The sequence below is a fragment of the Melospiza melodia genome, chromosome 21 (assembly GCF_035770615.1).
Source record: "Melospiza melodia melodia isolate bMelMel2 chromosome 21, bMelMel2.pri, whole genome shotgun sequence".
Lineage (NCBI taxonomy): Eukaryota > Metazoa > Chordata > Aves > Passeriformes > Passerellidae > Melospiza > Melospiza melodia.
The window spans coordinates 7,105,823-7,127,890 of NC_086214.1; the positions used below are offsets into that span (position 1 = coordinate 7,105,823).

Here is a 22,068-nt window from a genome sequence, read left to right on the forward strand (position 1 = left end):
TGGGATTTTTTCTGACTGCTGCAGAGTAACCAGTGCATGTGGATAGCAGGACTTGCTGTTCCTTCAGTTTTGTGCTCTGCACCTCACTGAGAACAGACTGATCAAAGCACATTATAAATATTACATATTGATCCTCTGCTTGCTTTTAAAAGCAGCTAATAATTCTTTAACCTGCAAGAATACTGCAGCTGTGGCAGTGAGGAGCAGGGTGTGCAGAGTGAATGAGCTGATAATGCATTGACAAACTTTGCAGGCACCTGTAGAGTTCATAGAACCATTCCTGTGACTTTTTGGAAGCAGGGAGAGATCAAACTTAGCCTGAATCTGAGGCTCAGTATTTTAAACCTCTGGAGGTGATAGACAAGGTATAGGATTAAACGTGGCCCCCGTGGCAGGGGGAAATGACAAGGAGGATTCCATGGATATCAGAAGGCTAATTAATTACTTTATTATACTATATTATTCTGTATTATATTACATCTAAACTGAATCTGCACAAGCACCCAACTGAACTCCACTGCCCAGAATCTCATGACTGTCAGCCCACAGTCCCCACACACACCTGGATTCAATTGGTCAGCGAATCAAAACACTCACACCAGAATCTAATTACCAATTCCCTTCAGGTAAACAGTCTTCCACAATGCATTCCACTTGTGAACAACACAGGAGCAGTAAATGAGATAAGAATTCTTTTTTCTTTCTCTGAGGTTCAGAGAACGTGAATCCCAGAAATATTCTTGGGAAGTTGTGCCTTGCTTTTCTCTGTGAAGAGAAATGGCCGCAACAAGGGACTAAGGCTTCTCTCTTCAATCCTCACCTCTGTGCACTCATGCCTTTTAAAATCCCAATTTGTACCAGCTTTTAAACTCAAATATTGTGCTATTTTTGTATCCATTCAGTACTTGATGATAAAGTTCCTGTGCACAAGACAAGACTCAGCAGAGAGGCTCGGGGTGCAAGGGCTCAGTGTTCTGGGCTACCTGCGGCCCCTGCGGGACGAGCCCTGCAGGACCATGAGCTGCCTGCAGTGCAGGAGAACTGAGGAGGACACAGTTTGTGGCACAACTCTGCTCCTCAAGACACTTCACTTCATCCAGCAGCTGGCACAGGATCTGGTATTTTTATTCCTTAAGGTTTTATAAGCTTCTTTTTGTCAGGCTGAAAGGAATAAGGGTGTGCAAACAGCGGTTGTGAACGGGCGAAGAAAAGTTGGGGTACTCTTAACAAAGGTTAAAAGCATGTTTGGAAAAAAATTATTTATGAAAAATAGAATTCTATGTATTTAATTGGAAGTAATAAACCTTTGCTGAAGATTTTTACTTCCAATTAAATTAGATGGAGAGGTAGAGGTTATAAAGTGTTCTGGTGATGGAGAAAAGGGATGGCATCCTAGAGATCCAGAAAGAGGGGAGGATTCTGTGAAGAAGGTTTCAGCATAAACTGCCACATTTAGGCACCAGAATATCCATGAAAAAACTGGAATTCATGTTAGCTGCAAATTTATAGGAAAGATGGCTGTGCTTTTCTTTAAGCCCAGTGCTTATAGATTTATGTTTTATAAGTGTGTTCTGTATAGATTTAACTTTGCAATCCTATGTTTTCTTTGCCTTTCTAAGGTTCAGCAGAAGGAGAGTGGATTAAAATACAAGTCATTTTTAGATTTCACAGGCCTTGATTTGCAGCTGTTCTGGAATTTTTACAATAAACTGCACCAAAAGTAAGTTTCTTCTTTAGAGTCTGCTGAAGCCCTAATCAGCGTTGTGTATATAAATAAAATATGCTTTGTTTAGTACTGCAGTTTGTTCTTCCTAAACTACATCATTTACATAAATAACATTTCCCTACTGCTGCCATATGGACTTCTAACTATGAAGTTATGTAGAAGCTTGAGCTGTAGATTAGTTGAGCTGGTAGCTCCACTTCCTTTGGCCATGTCTCTCCACTCAGTGGTTTTTATCTATCTGAAATGGTGACTTTCATAGCAATATTTATTTGGTGAAAAGAGCTGCTTTTCTAGTGTTTTCTTCTATTTGTTGTGTATCTTCTTACAGCCCAAGGGAAGAATGTATCTTTGCTCAAACACTGCTGTTGCAGCTTCTCCAGAGCTGCTTCTCTGTACTTACTGGAGATAATAAAACTGCTAAACCTCAAGAAGCTCCTCAGAGCAAAGCAGCTGGTCACACAGAGGCTGCAGAAGAGCTTTATAGACATTTGTGTGAAGGTAATTTTTATTCAATATATATTGACTCTTTTGTCTATTAAATTTTGGGAAAAGATTCTCATTCCTAGAGGCCAAGTCAGCTCCTGTTCCTTTGTTTCTCCTTCAGGTCAGTGTGTGCTCATTAGTCTATCACTAGAAACTGTCCTTGGCCCAAAGAAATGGTTTTGTAGATTTTCTGACAACACAGTCTGGAAACAGCTGCAATAGAAAACTCCTTTTGAACGTGTCACCTGCTTGTAGCACCAGGGAGTGTGATCCTTTGACTATAATATTACTGGGGTTGATTTATTTCTGAATTGCATATCAGTATAAATGAGCTCATGAGTAGACTGTGAGGTTTACAGGGACACAGGGAAGATTCTGGAGCCAGTGAAGAGAATGGGAATTACACATTAGATTTCATTGGAAGTAGGGTGGCATGCTCTCTATTCAAGTGTAATTTGAAGAGTCTCCTGCAGAAGCAAGCTAGAGGGAAAACACTTTACATAGAATCTGTCACATCATGAAAATTGTATTAGCTTTGATGGGTGTCAAGTTATAATCTTCCTAGAATTCATTTACTTGGTGAATAGATATATTCTTTCTTAATATGAATCTTTCTTGCTGTAAGTTAAAAAGTTTCCCCTCCTTTTCTGTCTGTATAATGGGATTGTGAGGGCTTGAAGTTGTGTGGACTAACTTTAATTCAGTTATGCCTCTAACATATTAGATGGGGTATTAATTAGAACTTGTAATTTTGTTTCCTTTTTGTATGAGCAGTAGTGGATATGGGGGACAGTAACTTCATGCCAATGAGAATGCTGAAAGAGGAAGTTAAGAACACCTTACTCAGTGGAGCAGCAGTTTTTTTCCCAGATAGACAGACCAGGCGACACCAGCTCTTCACCATGATGGTAAACATTGAATGAGAAATTGTTTGTTTAGTGCCTGCTTTCTTTATGCAGAAAAGAGGACAAATCTGACTTGTTATGCTCAAATAATACATACTTTGTCCCATACAAGTAAAAGCCTTATTTTTTTTTCTTTGCCTGTTTTTACCCTGCCCCTTTTCTCTCTGCAGCTTATCCAAAGAAAGAGGAGCTAACCCTGCCTTTCTTACAAAAAATGAATAATAGAACACAGAAATTAGAATTCTTTGTCACAGAGGAGGAAAACAGAATGTATCATAAAAATAAATCTTTTTCCTTTTCTAGAAAAACATCACAGAGCAAGAACATAAGCAATCTGTACATCTTGCCTTCAGATCCTTGTGTACCCACTTCAGGTAAGGGATCCTGAAATTTAAAATACTTGTCTGATACCCCACATTTGTTAATAAGTTTGTATTTAATCCTTTTTAGAAACATTACTTCCCTGAACAATAATTCTCTGTAGTAATCAACTAATGTTGTTTAGAAAGGACATGCTACTAATCAATATTTTTATTAACTGAATAGCTCTGTAAAACATTGGCCAAGGTTGGTGCTGAAATCACAGTATATTGTTCTTAGGCTGTTTTCCAATTTTTTAAGTAATTGTTTGTCAGTGCTGATGGTTGGTATTGATTTAATTAGTCTAGAGTCATCAGAACACAAACTTTTGATTTTCATTGTAATTACACAGTAGGATCTCTACACATCTGACACAAAAACTACTAAATTTCTGGTTTGGAACTGTTTGGAACTCCTTGTTGTTGAATAGTAAGAATATCTTTGTTTTGTAGTGATCAAGATCCAGGTGGACTCTTATTATTACCAGAGAAAGGAGTTTCTGCAAATTTTGACATAAGTGAAGTATTGTCAGTCATGGACACCCTTCTGCTTGTGGCAGCAAGAGAGGTAAGTGGCTTTGCTCTTTGCTCCTGCTTCTGTGCCATGAGTTTTGTAGGCACTCAAACACAAACTGCTTCCTTGGATACTGCGGAACAGCTTCCCTGTCCTGGATACCCCTGATCATGGCTGTGCAGTCTGTAGGATTAGCTTTTCCAATCATTTGAGTGTTTTCCTTTAAGCATTAACATTTCATATTAGTAGAGTAGGAAATGAATAATGTTTTTTCAGCATGAGCTATGTAAGATGTGGTGTTTTTCCATAGCATTGAAAAGACTCTATGGAAAGACTGGGATTCAGAAGGAATCATTCCATTTTGAGAGGCTGGGATTGGGCATGTCACTAAGGGAAGTGGAAATGGAGGAGAGTTATTTACATATGCAGAAAAACTGTGCTGAGAACATCAAGTGACTCATATGTAGCTGTTCCTATTTAAAGTTGTGATATATCAAAACAAAGCCCATCACTTGCTACAGGGTGTTACATGCTGCTTGTCATTTACATTTCATCTTTTTTGGGGTGAGTGGGATGATTGTGTCCATCCCAGTTTACTTGGTGCATACTGTATGTCATGCTGCAGCAGAGGAGCTCCATTACATTCATTATTGTTCCTTATTTTTCAGTGTGAAATGATGATGCTGGATGTTGCACAGCAAGAGAGTGGCACAGTCTTGTCTTCCTTATTCTGGTCTGTTCAGGGCAGCCTCCTTTCCTGGTGCTATCTGCAGCTTAAAGGCACTGATAATTCAGCCAAGGATCTTGCAGTAGAAATACTTAAAAATTGTAAGTGCTGGGATTGAATACAGAATTAAATATGGGGCAATACAGGACTTTAAAAAGTGATTTTGCAAATTGCAGTGTAATTAGGGATCACCAAAGGTTGCCTGAGGCATACTCAGAACTGTCATAGCATTTTTAATCTCTCTAGGAAGTAATTAGTAGGCATATTGAGCAACATGGAGTTTTAGCTGTACTGATAATCTTACATTGGGAGAATCTTCAGAAAGATTTCAGTAAGTTTTGGGGGCCAAATACTGAAAAAAAACCCAACCAACAAATAGTTACAGGATTTCATTTGAACATTTTAATTCCATAGCATTCCATATTTTGGTAAACTCATGGATAGTGATATGTGCTTTCTTGGATGCTTGTAATAGCAAGAAGTTGGTTAAGAAGCTGGGTACATCTAAGGGGTTTTGTTGGGTTTTTTTTGTGGGGAGGAGTGTTAGATTTTTATAATGCAGCAGCTCAGTGTTGAGTTAATTGGGCCAAATACATAACAAATGTGTAATTTTATGTAAAATTACATCATATTTATGGTTTTTTGTATATAAATTTGCTGTATTCCTGTCTTACATTTAAAAATGGAGTTATGCTGTAGTTAAAAATTCCTACCCTCACTTGTGAGTTCAGCTGCATTTCTTAGCAGTGTATGGGGACTACTGGATACATGGAGCTTGTTGCAACAATCTTGGAGTGTTTGATGAAATTACTCATCACCCATTTTTTCAGTGATATTGTTGATAAGCATGACTTGTTTCCACAATAAAAATATCATAGAAAACTTCTCTGAAGTGTTGGGTGTTGCAGCCCTGGGGCAGCAGATCCTTTCCTGCTGTGTTTGCCCTTGTGCACATCACCATGCTCCTAATGTCTGATAAAGTGAATTGTGGGAGCAAATCCTTAAGGTAGCTATTAAGGATTCTTTTTTTTTTTCTCTTTAGATGTGGGCCAGTTCCTGTCAAATATCAGAACAATTTTGCAGTCACTTTTATCTCAATATAGTGGCAAAACAATAGTTGAAAAAATAAGTAGCTCTGTCTTTGCAATGGCAACTCGTCAGCTGGTGAGTGAGCTGTGGGATTTTATCCTGTTCCTGGGAGGAATGGCTGTGGGTCTGGCATTTCCTGACACCTGTGTTTGCTCCTAGGTCATCTTCTTGTTGGATTTTTGCACTTTAGACATTCCCTACTGTACTCTGCTACAGGGATTCAGCACTTTGATAGAACCACTGAAAAGCCTTTGTAGTGAACCTCATAAGGTAACTAAGGACACGGGCACTATTAAACAGTCTGAAACAAAATTGCAAGAAAGACAGAAAACTGAGGTGATTCTGTTGGTGAGCATTGGAAAAGAACTAGAAAGCTCCTAGAAGTGTAGGGTGTGTAATGAAATGTTGAGTGAAGAATGAGAAACATATCTACTGATATGGCAGAGAAGTCAGAAATTGGAAATGGCGTGAGCAGCCTGGAAGGTAGATAGGAAGGAGAGGGTTCTGTGGGTGAAGAGGAAAACAAATTAAAAATATATATGCTTAACATTTTTAGCTTGACTGCTTGTGGTGATGTAAATAAATTCTGTATGTCTGTAGCACAGATGTTTAAATCTGCATTAGTCATGCAGTGTCTCTTTGTCATGACTGGAGACTCGTAGTCACTTGTGGGTGAGACAGTCTCCTCCTGGGTCTCCTCCAGTGGACTGGGTGGGTTTTGCTTTAGAAGTGCTTCCTTCTTATGATTACCAAGAGACTGGATGTCTTCAGAGCTAATTTCTGTGTAAATCAATGCTGTAGCCTCTTAAATGCCATTTGCATGCACATCTGGCAACTTAAAAGTATAGACACAAGAATCTAGTGTGGTAATTTATTTTTTTCTTACATTTGTATCTAAAAATGCATTTCTGTTTTACAGACAGACATGGAAAGCTGGCAGCAGGAGCAGCCTGTGGTATTGAGAACCTGGACAATGGAATCACCTCATAACTATGAAAATAATTGCCATGAGGTCTCAGTCTTCCTGTGTCATGGGGCAACTTACTTTGAGGTGGAATTTGATGAAAAATGTGAAACTGAAAGGAGGTAATTTAATCTTGTGCTGTGTTAAATTCCAGTGTCTGTCTGCAGAGGGGGCAGTTCATGTTTCAATGTGCACTCCACACGTGCCATTTCAATTTCTTTATTTTCCAGAACAGTGCACAATGTGTATTTTTGAATGACCTTGTGCTGAAATCTACCTTTCCTGGCAAATTTACAGACATGCTGTTCATATGAATTTTGGTTCCTTTGGCCTTGATCTGTTTGATAATAATGCTGTGACCACCACAGTTTATGTTTGTGGTACTTATTTTGCCCTCATTCTCAATTAAAGCATTTGCCAGATGTTAGATTTGGCATCTATTATCAATTCCAAAGCACTGCAGGATGGCAGAACTTCTGCATTGAAACATGAAATAAATTCCTTAGCAGTCACATGAAGATGTAGTTCAGAAAGAAGTGACAGGGTACACTTAGATACAGCACTTCTGAAAATCCAGAAGCAAAAGCATTCTCCTCCAAAAATTAAAAAGTAAATTTGGAAGTAATGAATTGCAATTTTCACAGGTATGATTACCTGGAGTTTACTGATGCCAGAGGGGCAAAAACTCGTTACGATACAAAGGTTGGCACTGAGAAATGGCCTAAGGTGAGCACCTTTAAGATTATGAACCAAATTATTTAGCCAGTCTTAGGAAGTCCTTATGATTCCTGTGGAAACCTATTATGTAAGAGGATGTGTGCTTTTGTGCATGGGTGTGTTTATTAGGTGGGGGGCAGGAGATGGGGGAAGAAAGTCTGAAATGCTGCAAATAGAAGGAGGGAATAAGTAAAGAATTCCTCTTTGCTCCTGTTATCAACAATCAGTTAAAATGAAAAGGAATAATAATGTTTAACTGTCAATAATACATGTGTAAAACTTGCTCTGCCCTTGCAAGTTTTTATATCATAGGACAAGCGTGGTCCTTCCTGAGGCTGTGCTCTATCCTCAAATGGGATAATGCTCTTCTGGTTTTGTAATTTTTAATATAAAATTGCTCATTAAGCTCTTGAATAGAAATTTTACCTGCTTAGCACTGTGGGTTTCTCATTGAGATGGTGGGGGAAATTAGATCTTTTATGACCAGAACATAATACTGAAACCCCAGAGTTGCTGAAGGGAATTCATTACCCTGAAACGTTCTCCTGTCATGTACATTTGGCAAAATGACTGTTTTGTTGCTCTGTAGAAAGTGACCTTTAAGGCTGGCCCACGGCTGCAGTTTCTCTTTCACTCTGACAGCAGCAATAATGAGTGGGGCTACAAGTTTTCCGTCACTGCTTACGGCCTCCCAGACGTGGCCGTGTCTTGGGGCTTGGATTTACAGCTGCTTGTCTCCAGGCTGATGGGGCGCTTGGCTTCCCGGAGCATGGCCCTCAAATCCCTGCGAGGTGAGTGCCTCCCCCTGCTCCATCCCTGCACACAGGAGCCACAAGGGTTTGCTGTTGAGAATCCCCTGGGAAAATGGAGTTCCTTGTGTACTTGCTGCATGTGAGCGTGGAGGACTAGGTGTGTTCCGAGCCCATGGAGGACTTGGTGTGTTCCGAGCCCATGGAGGACTTGGTGTGCTCCAAGCCCATGGGGGACTTGGTGTGTTCCGAGCCCACAGCAGACTTGGTGTGCTCCAAGCCCATGGAGGACTTGGTGTGTTCTGAGCCCATGGAGGACTTGGTGTGCTCCAAGCCCACAGCAGACTTGGTGTGCTCCAAGCCCATGGAGGACTTGGTGTGCTCCAAGCCCACGGGGGACTTGGTGTGTTCTGAGCCCACAGCAGACTTGGTGTGCTCCGAGCCCATGGAGGACTTGGTGTGCTCCAAGCCCATGGAGGACTTGGTGTGCTCCAAGCCCATGGGGGACTTGGTGTGTTCTGAGCCCACAGCAGACTTGGTGTGCTCCAAGCCCATGGAGGACTTGGTGTGCTCCAAGCCCGTGGGGGACTTGGTGTGCTCCCAGCCCGTGGAGGACTTGGTGTGCTCCCAGCCCGTGGAGGACTTGGTGTGCTCCCAGCCCGTGGAGGACTTGGTGTGCTCCAAGCCCATGGAGGACTTGCAGTCTTGCAAGCCCATGGAAGACTTGCAGTGTTCCAAATTTCCAAGCCCATGGAGCACTTGCAGTCTTGCAAGCCCATGGAGGACTTGGTTTTCTCCAAGCCCATGGAAGACTTGGTATCTTGCAAGCCCATGGAAGACATGGAATCATGGAAATAATCCTACTAAGCTAAATTACATTTATGAAGTAGTATCTTTTTTTTTTTTTTTTTTTTGCCCCATTTAAAATTGTTCCCTGTCATCCACCCCACATAGGAAGTGTGAATATGGGGCCAGCAAACTGAAAAACTAACAGGGCTTAGGATACATATGATTCTAAGTTTCACATAAGCATTTGATATTGAATGTGATGTGAAGTCACAAATTAAGTTTGGTTAATTATAGTAGTTAAGTACACTTCGGATTTTGGCCATGAAGATTTCGGCCATGAAGTAAATTAAATTTTAATAAATAATTTTTTTAAAATCTTCATTGTTTAGTTTGAAAGCAAGAACACTTATCTCTAGCTTCTGAAATCTGAATCCATCCACCACTTTGTGGAAATTAAATAGGGATAAAAAGTTCTTGCTCCAATCAAGTGCTCCATATTTACGTTGGAAAATTAGACAGCTATTTACCTGTGAATTCAGGGAACTAGGTGAACTGTTTTAGAATATTTTCTTCCTTTTTTAATATAAGCATACTTATATATGACAAATTAGGTGTTTAGTAGGAGAGAGAGCTTTTAAACTCTTTTAAATCAGAAAAATGCTATAGTTATACAGTGAAAATGTTTGATTTAAAGCCCTTCACTATAAGATATTGATTGTCACTATAAGATAAGATACTGATGCTGCCATTAATGAAAGGGTACGTCAGTTTTCTGTACCATGTTAGAGAAATAGAGAACATTGTTAAATTAATTGTTCAGTCTATTTGCATTTACTTTTTGTTGTGAGTTTGTTCTCAGTTTTTTTCCCTACTGGATGTTTAACATTTATTATTTTCATTAATCTGTAAAAATGAAGAAAATTATTTAGTAACTAAATGGTCTGTTCTGAATTTCTTGCAGAATTAGGTAGTGAAGCAGACTTGCCTCCTTTGAAAGTAACCTCAGTTCTTAATTCTCCTCTGTGGAAACCTGTCTTCAGGCATCAGCTGTGTCCTGAGGCACTCCCGGGAGCCAGGCAAAGCAGTGCCAAACACCAAGACAAAAACGAGGTACCCACTCAGCCCCTGCTTGTGTTCCCTTGGCATGAAATCCCTGTGGATCACAGAGGGATTGGCTTTATGGAGTTGGAATGCCCTTAAGCACACACTCCTGTGTTAAACTTGGGTCATTTGTGCTGTTGGATTCAAATACCAAGGGGGAAAGAAACTGTTGTTCTATGCCCTTTATAATTTCCATTTTCATGGGATCATCAAATGGTTTGGAGAGTGGTATTTTCAGGGGGTAAAATGTGAGAGTGTGATAATTTCAGGGGCCCCTGTGGCAGGAAGGAAATGATGAATCTAACTCCACGTTCTTAGAAGGTTAATTTATTATTTTATCATATTATCTTATATTATATAAAAAAATGCAATACTAAACTATACTAAAGAATACAGAAAGGATACTTACAGAAGGCTTAACAAGATAATAATGAAAAGTCGTGACTCTCTCCAGAGTCTCAACATCTTGGCCCTGACTGGCCAAAGAGTGAAAACAACTCACAGCAGAATCCAATGGAACAATCACCTGTGGGTAAACAATCTCCAAACACATTCCACATGAACACAACACAGGAGAAGCAAATGAGAGAAGAATTGTTTTCCTTTTCTCTGAGGCTTCTCAGATTCCCAGGAGAAGAAATCCTGGCGAAGATTTTTCCAGAAAATATGACAGTGACAGGAGAGACTTTTGAAGATGATCTCCCTGACTCCCCACCTTGTGCAGGGATGTGTTTTATTGCTCAGTTTGCTCAGGTGCAGTGGATAAATTGCAGGTTGAATTAGGATTGCACTGTTTCTCTCAGGCATTACTGCAGCTGATGTATTCCACCTTTCTCTGCAGGCTCGGAGCTCTCCCCACGATGTCTGCCGTAACTTTCTTATCGACTTTGCAAAATCAGATCCTGCCCAGGACTTCAGTGGGCAAAAATCTGAACTTTTCAAAGGACTTATACAGGCATGTAAAAAACAGACCCCAAAGACAGATATAGTTGCTGGTCCTACTGTTGATCAAGCTGTGAACTCAACATTTGCTGCTTTGGTGTATCTCACTCCCGATTTATTTGAGAAGCTTCAAAAATATGGTAACTCTAATATTATTAGATTATCTTAATAATGAAGACTTACAGTTTGTAAAAGGCTCTCTTACAGCTGAGTTAATAACTTTTAAAAATCAGTTCAGTGGGGCAATTTAAAGATGTTCTGTAGAAAGGTATCATTTAGACAGACTAGGTAAGCTTTCTCTCTAGAGTGTTTATTTTTTATCAACATATATTTTGTCTTCAGGGCACTGGCAAAATAATAATCATCAGAAGCTCTTATTCTATAAAGCTATACCTAAAGAGGATAGTGATGTCCTCTGGGGCTTTAATTCAGAACAGTGTGCCTCCAGTTATTAGAGGTTCTTGGATCATTTTCTACATTGTACCTTTTCTAAAAAGCCAGCAGCAACTTCTGTTATTAACTGTTGGGGTTGGAGGAGGTGTGAGTTATCTCCCAAAATCCCATTCTGTGGAAATCAACCTTGCCATCCTCAGAATTAATTTTTTTTTCCAATAGAAGATAATGCTTTGCTTTTAACTTACTGGCCATTGTATTACCATTTATGTATTTTTTAGTGGGTAAAATGAGGAACTTTTTGACTTACAGCATCCTTCCATTAAATTTATTGATATGTTTGAAGTATTGGATAATAAGATGTTACTTGGTTTTGAAGGATTTCATTTTAGGTTTTCACTTTTTGTCATAATTTTGACACTAAACATTTTACATTTTCATAGAATGATTGAGCTATTTTTTGAGCTGTGAAGTTATGAGTAAAAGTGACTGACACAAAGGCTGACTTGATGACTAATGTGGTTACTGCCTTTAGTCATTTTGTCTGTGTCTGACAATTGAGCTAATTTTCTGAGTGACATTGAAAACTGGACAAATATTAATGAGTGTTTGAGAAGTCTATCCCACTGTTCTGTCAGTATCTTCATCTGCTGGGACAGGCTAATTTCAGGATCCATGTTCACCTGTGCTGTGGGAAATTTGGAGAGGGGATGCTGAAAAGAATACAGGAGAAAAATTAGAAAGGGAGCATGGAAGAGGGAAGACTGAATAAGAATGTCTTTTCTCCATAGTCATTGTCAGGGCAGTTTGAATAGAAACTGATTTGTTAGATTTTTAATTTTTGCAAATTGCTCTTGAAAGTCCATTCCAGAAATTCATAGAGAAAACAAATACAACTATTGAGCTTTAAGTTACTGTTAAGCATTTGTTGATTTTTCTGATAAGTTTGCATCAGTGTTATTGCATGCATAAGGAAGGATTTTATTTTCCATGGCTTCAGGCAGCAATTTTGGGAAGAGATGAGAAAGTTACTCGTAAATTAACTCTGTAAATAAATCAGTCAAGGTGTAGTTTGTGTATTTATGACATATGAATGTTGGCAGGTTTATTCTCTATTTTTCTTACAGGTGTAATTCCAAGTATTGACTAAGAGATGAAGGGAAGGCTGTAGCATAATTTTAGTTAAGCAGTTGTATAAAAATGGAGCTGTAAATAAACAGGACTCTCTTCTTTCTCTCATTTCCAGTCAACAGTGGAGGCAAGGTGCCTTTGAGTGATGAGTTTGCACAAGTATATTCCCTGGCTGATTCCATTAGAATATGGATGGTAAGAACACTCAGGAGGATCTCTCTTAATGTCATTTACTTTAGTACTTTACAATGCAGTGTTAAGGACTAGGATGGAACAGTTTTTCCTTCAGTTATTCTCCATCAGCTATTTTCACTTTGAAAGAATGTGTGTTAACTTTGAAACTTTGACTTAAATGTTATAATTGCATCTTTACACTCCTCTCCTTCCCTCAGCCCCAGATTTGTCATCATGGGTATTAAGGACTGAATTTGACTGAAAATCAATTAGATTTGTTATCAAATTTAAATTAATTAGATATGTGTTATATTTTAGCAAGAATGAATGTTATAAATTAGAAATATTCTTACATTGCAGTTGTTTTCTTTTGAGGTATATCATAGAAAGAAGTGTGTCTTAGACATCAATCCATTGTCTTGTGACTTTCTCCCTCCTGTTTTCTGCCTAAATTCCAGGCAGGTTGATATACTAGAGTTACAATGGGTGCAGATGCATGTTAAGATGAGTAATTTTACCCATTGCATGGCAGGTGATGTTTGCATCTGACAGAGCTTGCTAGGGGGGTGACATATTTTTGGATTACTTTATCTCACAACTAGATGTCTGTATTTTCCTGAGTGCTGAGGGTAAATGAGAAACCTTTTTTCCTTGGAGGACTGGTGCACATCAAATCATAAGACAGGGAATGGCCTCAGCCTACAAAGCTTGAGCAGCTCAGGGTGAGGCTTTTACTGCTCTGACAGTTCAGGTGCTGCTCCTTTAGGCTCCAGGGTGGTTTGCTCTGCAAAGTTGGGAATAGTAACCACAGTCATCTATTCCTGAGATTAAATTCCTTTCAGTCATTACAGTCTTCATCCTGCCTTGCTGTATAGAGGCACAGAGAGAATCATATTTTAACTATTTTAACATCCTGTCTGCAGTTGGAAATGAAGCAGAAATCCCTGATGGGGAGGGGAAATGATGCTGAGGAGAAGCAGAACACAGAAGCAAGTGAGGTGAACCCAGAAACTCTTGGTGAGTGTTGCCTTGTATGTGTGAGCATTCCAGGTAGCTTAGGAAAGCATTATAAACCTGAAGGCATTATTTTTGCTGTGAAAGGTAAGTTAGCAGCTGGGGTTAGTTTTTCATACCTTAAGAGATAACCCAGTGTACATTGAATTAATTATCTGGGATTGTGTTTTGCTATTCTCTGCAGAAAACAGTAAAAAAGTTCTGCAGGGACTGACCTTTCACTCAGGTCACCTGGTTCTGAACTTACATTCATCTGTTGTTGTAGATACTTCTTAACATATTTAACTGATATTAGGACAGCAGCTGAATGTTATTAGAACAAAATGTGTTCTCACTGACTACTCTGTACTTCACATGGTTCAGTGTGATTATTCAGATTTAGCATTTGGAAATCTGAATTTAAGCAACCCATAGCATCATGATCAGTAAAACCAGAAAAACGGTATTTTCTATCTGTCTCAACTGAGAAGAAATAAGATAAATCACTTTCTTCCTAAGCATAAGACAGCAAATTTGTTGTTCTATTGTCGTGATTTTAACTCTTCCAATCTTTATGCTGCAGCAAAACTCTGTGTGCAGAAGAGCCTTTTGTTACTGAACTTTTTGCCTATAAGAGCAAATACAAAAGACTGTGCCTCAGAGAGTTTGGAAGGCCAAGACATGGATGATCCCCAGCAGTATGTGAGTGATCAGTGCCAAAGACAAGGATCAGCTGTGGACATGGACTTCCAGGCAGCCCCATCGGTGTCATCCACTGCAGGAATCCACCCTGTTTCAAAAGAGGGAGGTCAAGCATCACAGTCTGATCTGAAAGTTAAACAAATTCCACACCTCCACGAAGCAGAAGCTGCATCTGCATTTCATAGTAAGCCTGTTGAGGGTACAGTTTCCCAGCAGGAAGATGTGTCATCGCCTCCTTCCACTCCCACCCGCAAGTCTCAGCTGGGCCGTGGCAGACTGAGGCTGCTGTCCTTCAGGTCAATGGAAGAGCCAAGGGCTGTGCCTACTGTGAAGGAAAAATACCCTATTTTGAAGAGCATTTTAGACTTTATTAAGGATCAGTCACTTTCACACGAAAGGTAAGCAAATTGAGAATGTTGTCAGTTATAATATACAGAAGCTTGTCTTCACACCTCTTCAGGTGGAATAAAATATTTTAGCAGCAAGCTAATATGGCAGAATATTTTGTATACAAACAGTTGTCAGACTTATGTACCAAACTTCAGTCATTCACAAGGATGTAGAGACTCAGAGAGTACTATTTCATTTCATTTGCTTCCATCACACAGAACAGAATGTAAAAAACAGTCACTTGGCAATTTGTCTTGCTTTCTCAGATGTGTTTGCAGAGGTGTTTTGCTTTTTCTCTACAAAAGCAAGGACATGGTGTATCACTATTACCAATCCTTGGTACCAATAGAGACAAGTTGCAGCTCTCATTAAATTACCTGTTATTCTGAAAATATAAATCAAAATAGAGATTTCCAATTCTCAGCTTGTCTGTTCTGGGCTCTAGAATATGGAGTCGTGCAGGAAGAGCTGAATTCTGTTCAAAGCTTCATCACTCACTCCAACTAATACATTGAAATACAGCTGGAAATTCAGATACAAAGCAATTGTGTAACTAGTCAGGCACTTCTTGAATTATTCTTTTATTTGTGTTGTTTTAAGCACAGTATTTTGAAGCTTTCACTGATATTTTTTGCTTTCAGTGTTTTAAAGGTTCTTGCTTTGAGAAAATCCCAAGGGCAGAGTATTTTGGAAGTGCTCAAGACCATCCGCCAGTGCCTGGACTCTCTTGGGCACCCACACTGCTTTCACCCACCTTGTGTCCTTTTTCTCCTTGAACTGCTAGCCTGTCAGAAAGATTTTACAAAGTAAGTAATTATTTAGGCAAATCTCAGCCATGTGATTGACTGTCTTAGTTCTTGTGTTCCTCCAGCATGTATTAGACATGAGTAGAAAGTTCTGGTTTTTAATGCATGTGGGTAATCAAAATATGACTTGAGGCTAGTTTTCAGGCTAGTAGGCATATCTTGTGTACTTCATTAAAAAAACCCCAAAAATTAATAATTATTTTCAAGTGAGACTTAGTTGCACAGCAGTTCATGCCATGAACATGTTTAACTCTGATTTTTGTGTTGTGTTTGGTGCTGTCACAACTCTGTCTCTTGGCTTCTCACTTGTCAGGAGCTTTCTGTGGTCATCTTCCAATGCACTGGTTTCCTTTAAGACCCTGATTAGATTTTCATAAAGCAACTTCTTAGTTTAAAGGAGTGTTCTCTTCTTAGTGCCATGAGAATATTCTCTTTGCCTGTTCTGTTTCTTCACTTTTGATTCCTGGTACAGGATTCTTTCATTTTTGTTTGAAACTTCTAGACTGCATTTTTAAATAAAACTTAACATCCTTCCCACTTGTGGAGAGGGGTTAAAAAGGGTCTGTTTGAATAATTTGCACAAATCATGCTACCTAAAGTATCACAGTGAATTTAGGCTACTAAAATAACTCTTTAATTTGCAGCTACTTTGGAAACTTGGAAGGCTGTGGTGCTGAGCTGCACAAAGAGATTCGAGAGTCCTACTATCAGCTTGTTTTGTTCCTGGTAAATTCTGTGAAGGGATTCAGTACAATTAATGACAGGTACAGTACATTGCTTGCTTTATTTATGTGATTTTTTTTTTTTGCATTCCTTCACACCTCCTCCTTTGTAATTTATTCTTTGTCATTCAATGTCTTCATTAATTTTGTCTTTACTTTCCATTATTTACAGAACTAAATGAGGAACCTTTATCTTGTGATCAAAAATGCCAAGTTGGCTTTTTATTAGGAAATAAAGGAAAGCACAACAACTTACCAGTGTTAAAAACTTGACTTACTGCATTTTGTAGTTACAATTCTGCAGTGTGTCTCTGAACTTAGTAGTAAAATATTAGAAATAGCAAATTTATCATGGAATACTTGGGCAAGGGTAATGCCACAAGAAACATGGTAATCTGCAGCCATGCTTTAAAGTTAAAACTCATATTTTGGCAACATTCTGGTTAGATTTTGGAGGACTTATAACCAGGTGTCCGAGAAAAATGAGAATTTAATGGCTATAATGCCAGTGTCTCTGACAATAACTTTCAAGTCCTTTGTTCAGTTTCAAGTGAAAATGTCAAAAAGGTTTCAAACAGAATAAATTCCTGCAAATGCAAATAAGGTGCTGTACTGTAGAGAAGAGACTAAACCTCTTTCTAATGCTCAGACAACACCATTGGCTTGATCTTAACTGAATCCAGAAGGAAAACTGTCTTTCTTTCAAATTCCATCGTTTGTACTTGATAAATTGTGTAAGTTGAATACTTTGATAAACATGAGTTCCTGCCACAGAGTTCCTTTAATGCACAGTAAAGCCTGAAAATCAGTGTGTAGGGGTTTTTCTACCCTTCCTCTCCACACACAATTTCGACTCTGGGTCTTTCAACTTTAGGTCACCTTTAGAACTGTCACATTTTAATGTCTTTTGTTTTTATTTAGGTCACTGCTTCCTGCCTTATCCTGTGTGCAGACAGCTCTCCTGCACCTCTTGGACATGAGCTGGGAGCCCAGTGATCTTTCCTTCTTTGTTGAGATTCAGCTACCACAGCTCCTCATGACAACATCACAGGAGAACATCAGTATCCATGACAGTGTCATTTGGTGAGTCAGGAGCAATGCAGCTTTCTCATGCTGCTAAATATTGATTCCATTTTGCCCAGGAGGGTTCCTGAACTTCCTGCTGGAACAAGCAGTAAGGGGACTATTAACAAGTATGGCATAATTCTGGTCAGTATCCAAGGATTTATCTGAAATATTTCAATTTTCTTGGCTGTATTCAGCAAAAAAGTCAATATTTTAGTATTGAAATTTCAGTATTTCAATAGTTTTTGCAAAAACTATTGGAATTTAGTATTCAACCTGATTACTGCTGGAACACTTTGCTTGTTTAGCAGTGTAGCAGGAGGTATATAATACTGTTTATTGCCTTGATGAATGTCAAATGTTTTTAACACCTTCATTTGGCAATTTTATAGTAATTGTACTTGCACATGAGCAAATGTGAAGGCCAGAAAATCTTAAAACATCTGATCTGATCTGTCAGTATTCCAAAAACTGTTTTGTAAGAGTAGATTTTCCTGATTTTTGCATTATGGTCCCCACATGTATTTAAGAACATGTCACAGAAGCGAGAAGCAGGTGTCTGTGTGGTCATTTATTAACTGAGTGAATGGGATTTCTCACAATTCTGTTTTCATTAGCATGTCATAGCACTTTGTTCTTCATTAAAAAGTAAAGCTTTATTAAAGGGAAGCCTGATAGCATTCAACCTTAATTTTAAGCTTGCTTTTCTTTTAGTCAGTGGAGTGAAGAAGATGAAATTGCAGACTACAAGCAAAACTGTGAATGGATGGATGAATGTCAGGATGTAATGTTTGAGACCTGGTATGAAAAGATAGCTCAAGCTGAACCAGAGAAACAGAGAAAGGTGACCTCATGTTTTGTATTTTTACCTGCAGAAGGGATAAATAAGAGACCTTTAAAAGCCTAAATGGCAGAAAGGAATCTGGTTTATTATTAATTTTCATTAGCTGGATCTCTGTAGACTTTCAAGAGTCTAAAATGATTAAAATATCCTGATGCATTTTTGGCAGGGGAAATGTTCTGCTTTGTGTCTGAAGCTTTGTGAAAGTCAGAAAATAATACTCAAGTAAATTGTTTTGGTTTATTTCTGTAGATGCACATGTTTGTGGCTCGTTACTGTGACCTGTTGAACGTAGACATTTCCTGTGATGGCTGTGATGAAATCGCGCCCTGGCATCGCTACCGCTGCCTGCAGTGCAACGACATGGATCTGTGCAAAACCTGTTTCCTTGGTAAGCACCACTAAATAACCCCTCAAAACCCTCTATCTGAAGCCAAAACAGTATCTTGGAAGTTATTGTCTTGGCTTGAAAAGGCAGGTGTGTGCTAAGGAAGGTAGGAGTCTTCCTTGAAATGGAAAATGTAAATTGTAAACCCCCTCCCTCTGAATTGTTATAATTTTGAAATTAAGGGGCTCTCAGGCAAAGATATGGGAATAGGAATAACAGTTCTTTACTAGGGAAGAAAATAAAAATAGAAAAATGTAGTAATACAAAACAACCCTGTCAGAGCAGTCCCTGTCCCCTGTGTGTCAGGGGGTGTCCCAGCCCCATCCCAGGGGGGCTCAGCCCTCCTGCAGTGCCAGCTGTGGCTCTGCTGCAGCAGGGATCCTGCACAAGGGGGGAGTTTTCCTCTGCAGCTCCAGGGCTGCTGCAGATGGGCCTGGGCTCCCTCTGGCCATGCAGGGCAGCAGAAAGCTGCTCCTCTGGCAGTGCAGGGGGCAAAGGCTGCTGTGCTGTGCCAGGCCCAGATTGGATCCAGGCAGGAATGCTTGGCTCCTCCCCTGGGCGGAGCATCTCCCCATGGGATGCTGGGATTGGCTCAGCCCTGCAGGGACACTCAGTGGCCATGGACAGCAGAGATCTGCTGGAGGGAGGGTTGGCTGTGGGAGAGAGAAAGAAAAAACTGCCCCATGGACAGCAGAGAGCTGCCCCAGCTCTGACAGGTGGGGATAGAACACACACCCCAACTCACATCTTGCAACCCAGGACAATTAGACACAAAATAAAGTCAAACACTTTTCTCCTGGGTTCTTTACAAGTGTTTAACTGTTCTTTCCCTGGTATGAATGTGAACTTGAAACTAGGAAAGGTCTTTTGTCAAAAAGATTTACAGGGAAGTCTTTCTTTGCAGGTGGAGTTAAACCTGAAGGACATGAGGATGACCATGAAATGGTGAATATGGAATATGCCTGTGATCACTGCCAAGGAGTTATCATAGGTCGGAGAATGAACTGCAACGTTTGTGATGACTTTGACCTTTGCTATGGATGCTATCATGCAAAGAAATACTCTGACAGGTATTAAAAATGTGATTTACTTTTCCCCATGTGGCAGAAAAACAATATTTAGTAGCTAAATACAGTCAGTCATTCTCATGGTGCTTCCTATAAAGCTGTGTCTGACACCAGAACATCTCCTTGGTGTCCTTGGGTTCACTTGGGCAAGGTTCACTTGGGCAAAAATGTCTGGAAACCTGCCTCAACCTCTGAAGTCACTTGGTAGCAGTTGTTTTCTGGATATGGCTGGAAAGCTGCAGAAGGAACTACCAGTCCTGTATGACAGGACAGAAGAGACCATCCCTACTGTGGAAAACAGCAATTTCTTTGCTATCATGCAAAGAAATACTCTGATAGGTATTAAAAATTTTATGACCTCTGGTGTCAAGCACTGTGGCTACAAGCCTTTCCCACAAATTTATAGCTCCTTGGAGAGAAGGAAAAGGTATTGGCAGGGCACATTTCAATAGCACAGCAATTAAAAATCTCCAATGACACACATGCTTCTCATGCCAGTAAGAAACCTATTGCAGTATCAGCTTCTAGACAACACCCTACCCATGCAAAGTCTTCCCTCTTCAACCATTCTACCCTTGTTTCATTCGTGGAAAGATTAATACATAAAGCAAGAAATTGCTGTGCTATTGAAAGCAATGGGTTTTAAGTGTTTTCCTCTGAAGGTATTTTGTGTTGACTGACTGACTGACTGTGTTGATTAGCAAAAAAACAAAATCTGCATTCCTAAATGTGTCCCTTGTCCTTGCAGCCACCTGCCCACCCACAGCATGACGGTGTACCCCATGGTGACCATCCGCATCAGCGACCGCCAGCGCCTCATCCAACCCTATGTCCACAACTACTCCTGGCTGCTCTTTGCTGCCCTGACCCTCTACAGTGCAGATCTGGCAAATGGGGAGGAAGTAGAAGGAGAGAAACTGGATCCTCAGGTCCTCAGTCATGCCAGGGTTCTGCAGCATCAGTGCATTCAGCTCATTGGGGACTGCCTGATGAAAGCGCAGCATGGAAAAGGTGAGTCAGCTCTGAACAATGCTTTCTACAAGTGTCACAAATGGCTGTGGTTACTGACTTGAAAGTTTCCAAAGGAAAGGGGAAGCTACTGTGTACTTCACTGAGAATAACTGTTTATGTAGAAAGCAAATGTAGAACAAGTGTCGTTCAGGGTCGCTGGAACATGGAAAATAGAGTACTTGAGAAAACTAATTTTATGCTAACATAAACATTGGACACAACTTGGCAAGTCTCTGGTTGTTTTTTTTTCCATCTTAGCTGTTGTAAAGGGATCAGTCAATACAGCTTCATGTTCTTTTAGTAATGTATCACTGACAGCTGAAGGACAGCAAATGACTTGGTGGAAAAAGTTTTTTGTTCTGCATCTCATGGGAATAGGTTTTAAACTGTGTTTGTGGTATAAATTTCTGGCAGTGGTGTTCATTTGTCTGGAAATTGGGGATTCTGTGAACAAAGACCTACTACAGAAAATAGGGTTATACAATAGGGACCTATTTTGAATGTATCAAAAATTTTAGACTAAAATTCAAATAAGTTTTCTGGTAGTTTTTGGGAGCAGTCTAATACAACTGAAATACCACCACCACCAATTAATCTGTTACTCATTAATTAATCTGTTTACAATATACAGTTCTGTTTTGCAAGTGGTCAGAATATTGAAAAATAAAACAAATGTCATTTGTTATTCATAATTTCCACTCTACTGATTTCTTAAATTAAGACCTCTGCCCCAATGGCATCTTTGAGGTGGAAGATGTCACCATCTGTCCATCACTAGTATTCAGTGGAACTACATAATTATATGAGCTTGATAGAAAATATGTTTTTGATTAAGTTAATGTTCAAAAGAATTGTGTAAGAAGTTTGCAGGTCTCTTTTAAAGTGTTTAAGTTCTGCTTTTCAACAGCTAAATAACTTTCATAACTTTTTTGCTTCCAGGACTGAAAAATTTAGCTCTCCTCTGCATGTTACCAGAAGATGAGTCCATCTCAGAGAAGGGCACTGTTTCAGGCAGTCCTCCCACAGAGAGTGCTCCAAAAAGTCACCCTGGGGATAGAGCAGGGAGGGGAAGAGATGAGAAACGCAGCCCAGGCTCGTTGGTGCATCGCAGTGTGAGTAGCTGTTACCTCCAGACCTCTGATATCACACATGTGATCTGATATTAAACATCTTCAGGTGCTTAAACACCCTATTCTGAATGTGGGACTGAAATAAGGAATATTAATTATTCCATTTGTAGGTAAAAATTGGGGGGGAAAGGACACAGTTGTTTTTTTCATTAGATCTGGCTGATCAAAAACTTCTTGTTCTGAACTGATT

At 39.6% G+C, this 22,068-nt stretch overlaps 1 protein-coding gene across 1 annotated transcript in view; it reads left to right on the plus strand.

The window, feature by feature from the left end:
- ZZEF1 (zinc finger ZZ-type and EF-hand domain containing 1) overlaps positions 1–22,068 on the plus strand; it is a 60,589-nt gene that overhangs the window by 17,320 nt on the left and 21,201 nt on the right. Inside the window, exons 13-37 of the mRNA XM_063174063.1 lie at positions 903–1,118; positions 1,620–1,720; positions 2,055–2,224; positions 2,984–3,117; positions 3,418–3,488; positions 3,927–4,041; positions 4,656–4,815; positions 5,757–5,878; positions 5,963–6,073; positions 6,723–6,889; positions 7,412–7,493; positions 8,074–8,275; positions 9,984–10,132; positions 10,965–11,205; positions 12,705–12,784; positions 13,687–13,780; positions 14,340–14,856; positions 15,490–15,654; positions 16,299–16,418; positions 17,298–17,459; positions 18,156–18,285; positions 18,535–18,673; positions 19,575–19,740; positions 20,486–20,748; positions 21,688–21,860. Coding sequence (XP_063030133.1) covers positions 903–1,118; positions 1,620–1,720; positions 2,055–2,224; positions 2,984–3,117; positions 3,418–3,488; positions 3,927–4,041; positions 4,656–4,815; positions 5,757–5,878; positions 5,963–6,073; positions 6,723–6,889; positions 7,412–7,493; positions 8,074–8,275; positions 9,984–10,132; positions 10,965–11,205; positions 12,705–12,784; positions 13,687–13,780; positions 14,340–14,856; positions 15,490–15,654; positions 16,299–16,418; positions 17,298–17,459; positions 18,156–18,285; positions 18,535–18,673; positions 19,575–19,740; positions 20,486–20,748; positions 21,688–21,860 — 4,050 coding nt within the window. The remainder of the gene's footprint in view (positions 1–902; positions 1,119–1,619; positions 1,721–2,054; positions 2,225–2,983; positions 3,118–3,417; positions 3,489–3,926; positions 4,042–4,655; positions 4,816–5,756; positions 5,879–5,962; positions 6,074–6,722; positions 6,890–7,411; positions 7,494–8,073; positions 8,276–9,983; positions 10,133–10,964; positions 11,206–12,704; positions 12,785–13,686; positions 13,781–14,339; positions 14,857–15,489; positions 15,655–16,298; positions 16,419–17,297; positions 17,460–18,155; positions 18,286–18,534; positions 18,674–19,574; positions 19,741–20,485; positions 20,749–21,687; positions 21,861–22,068) is intronic.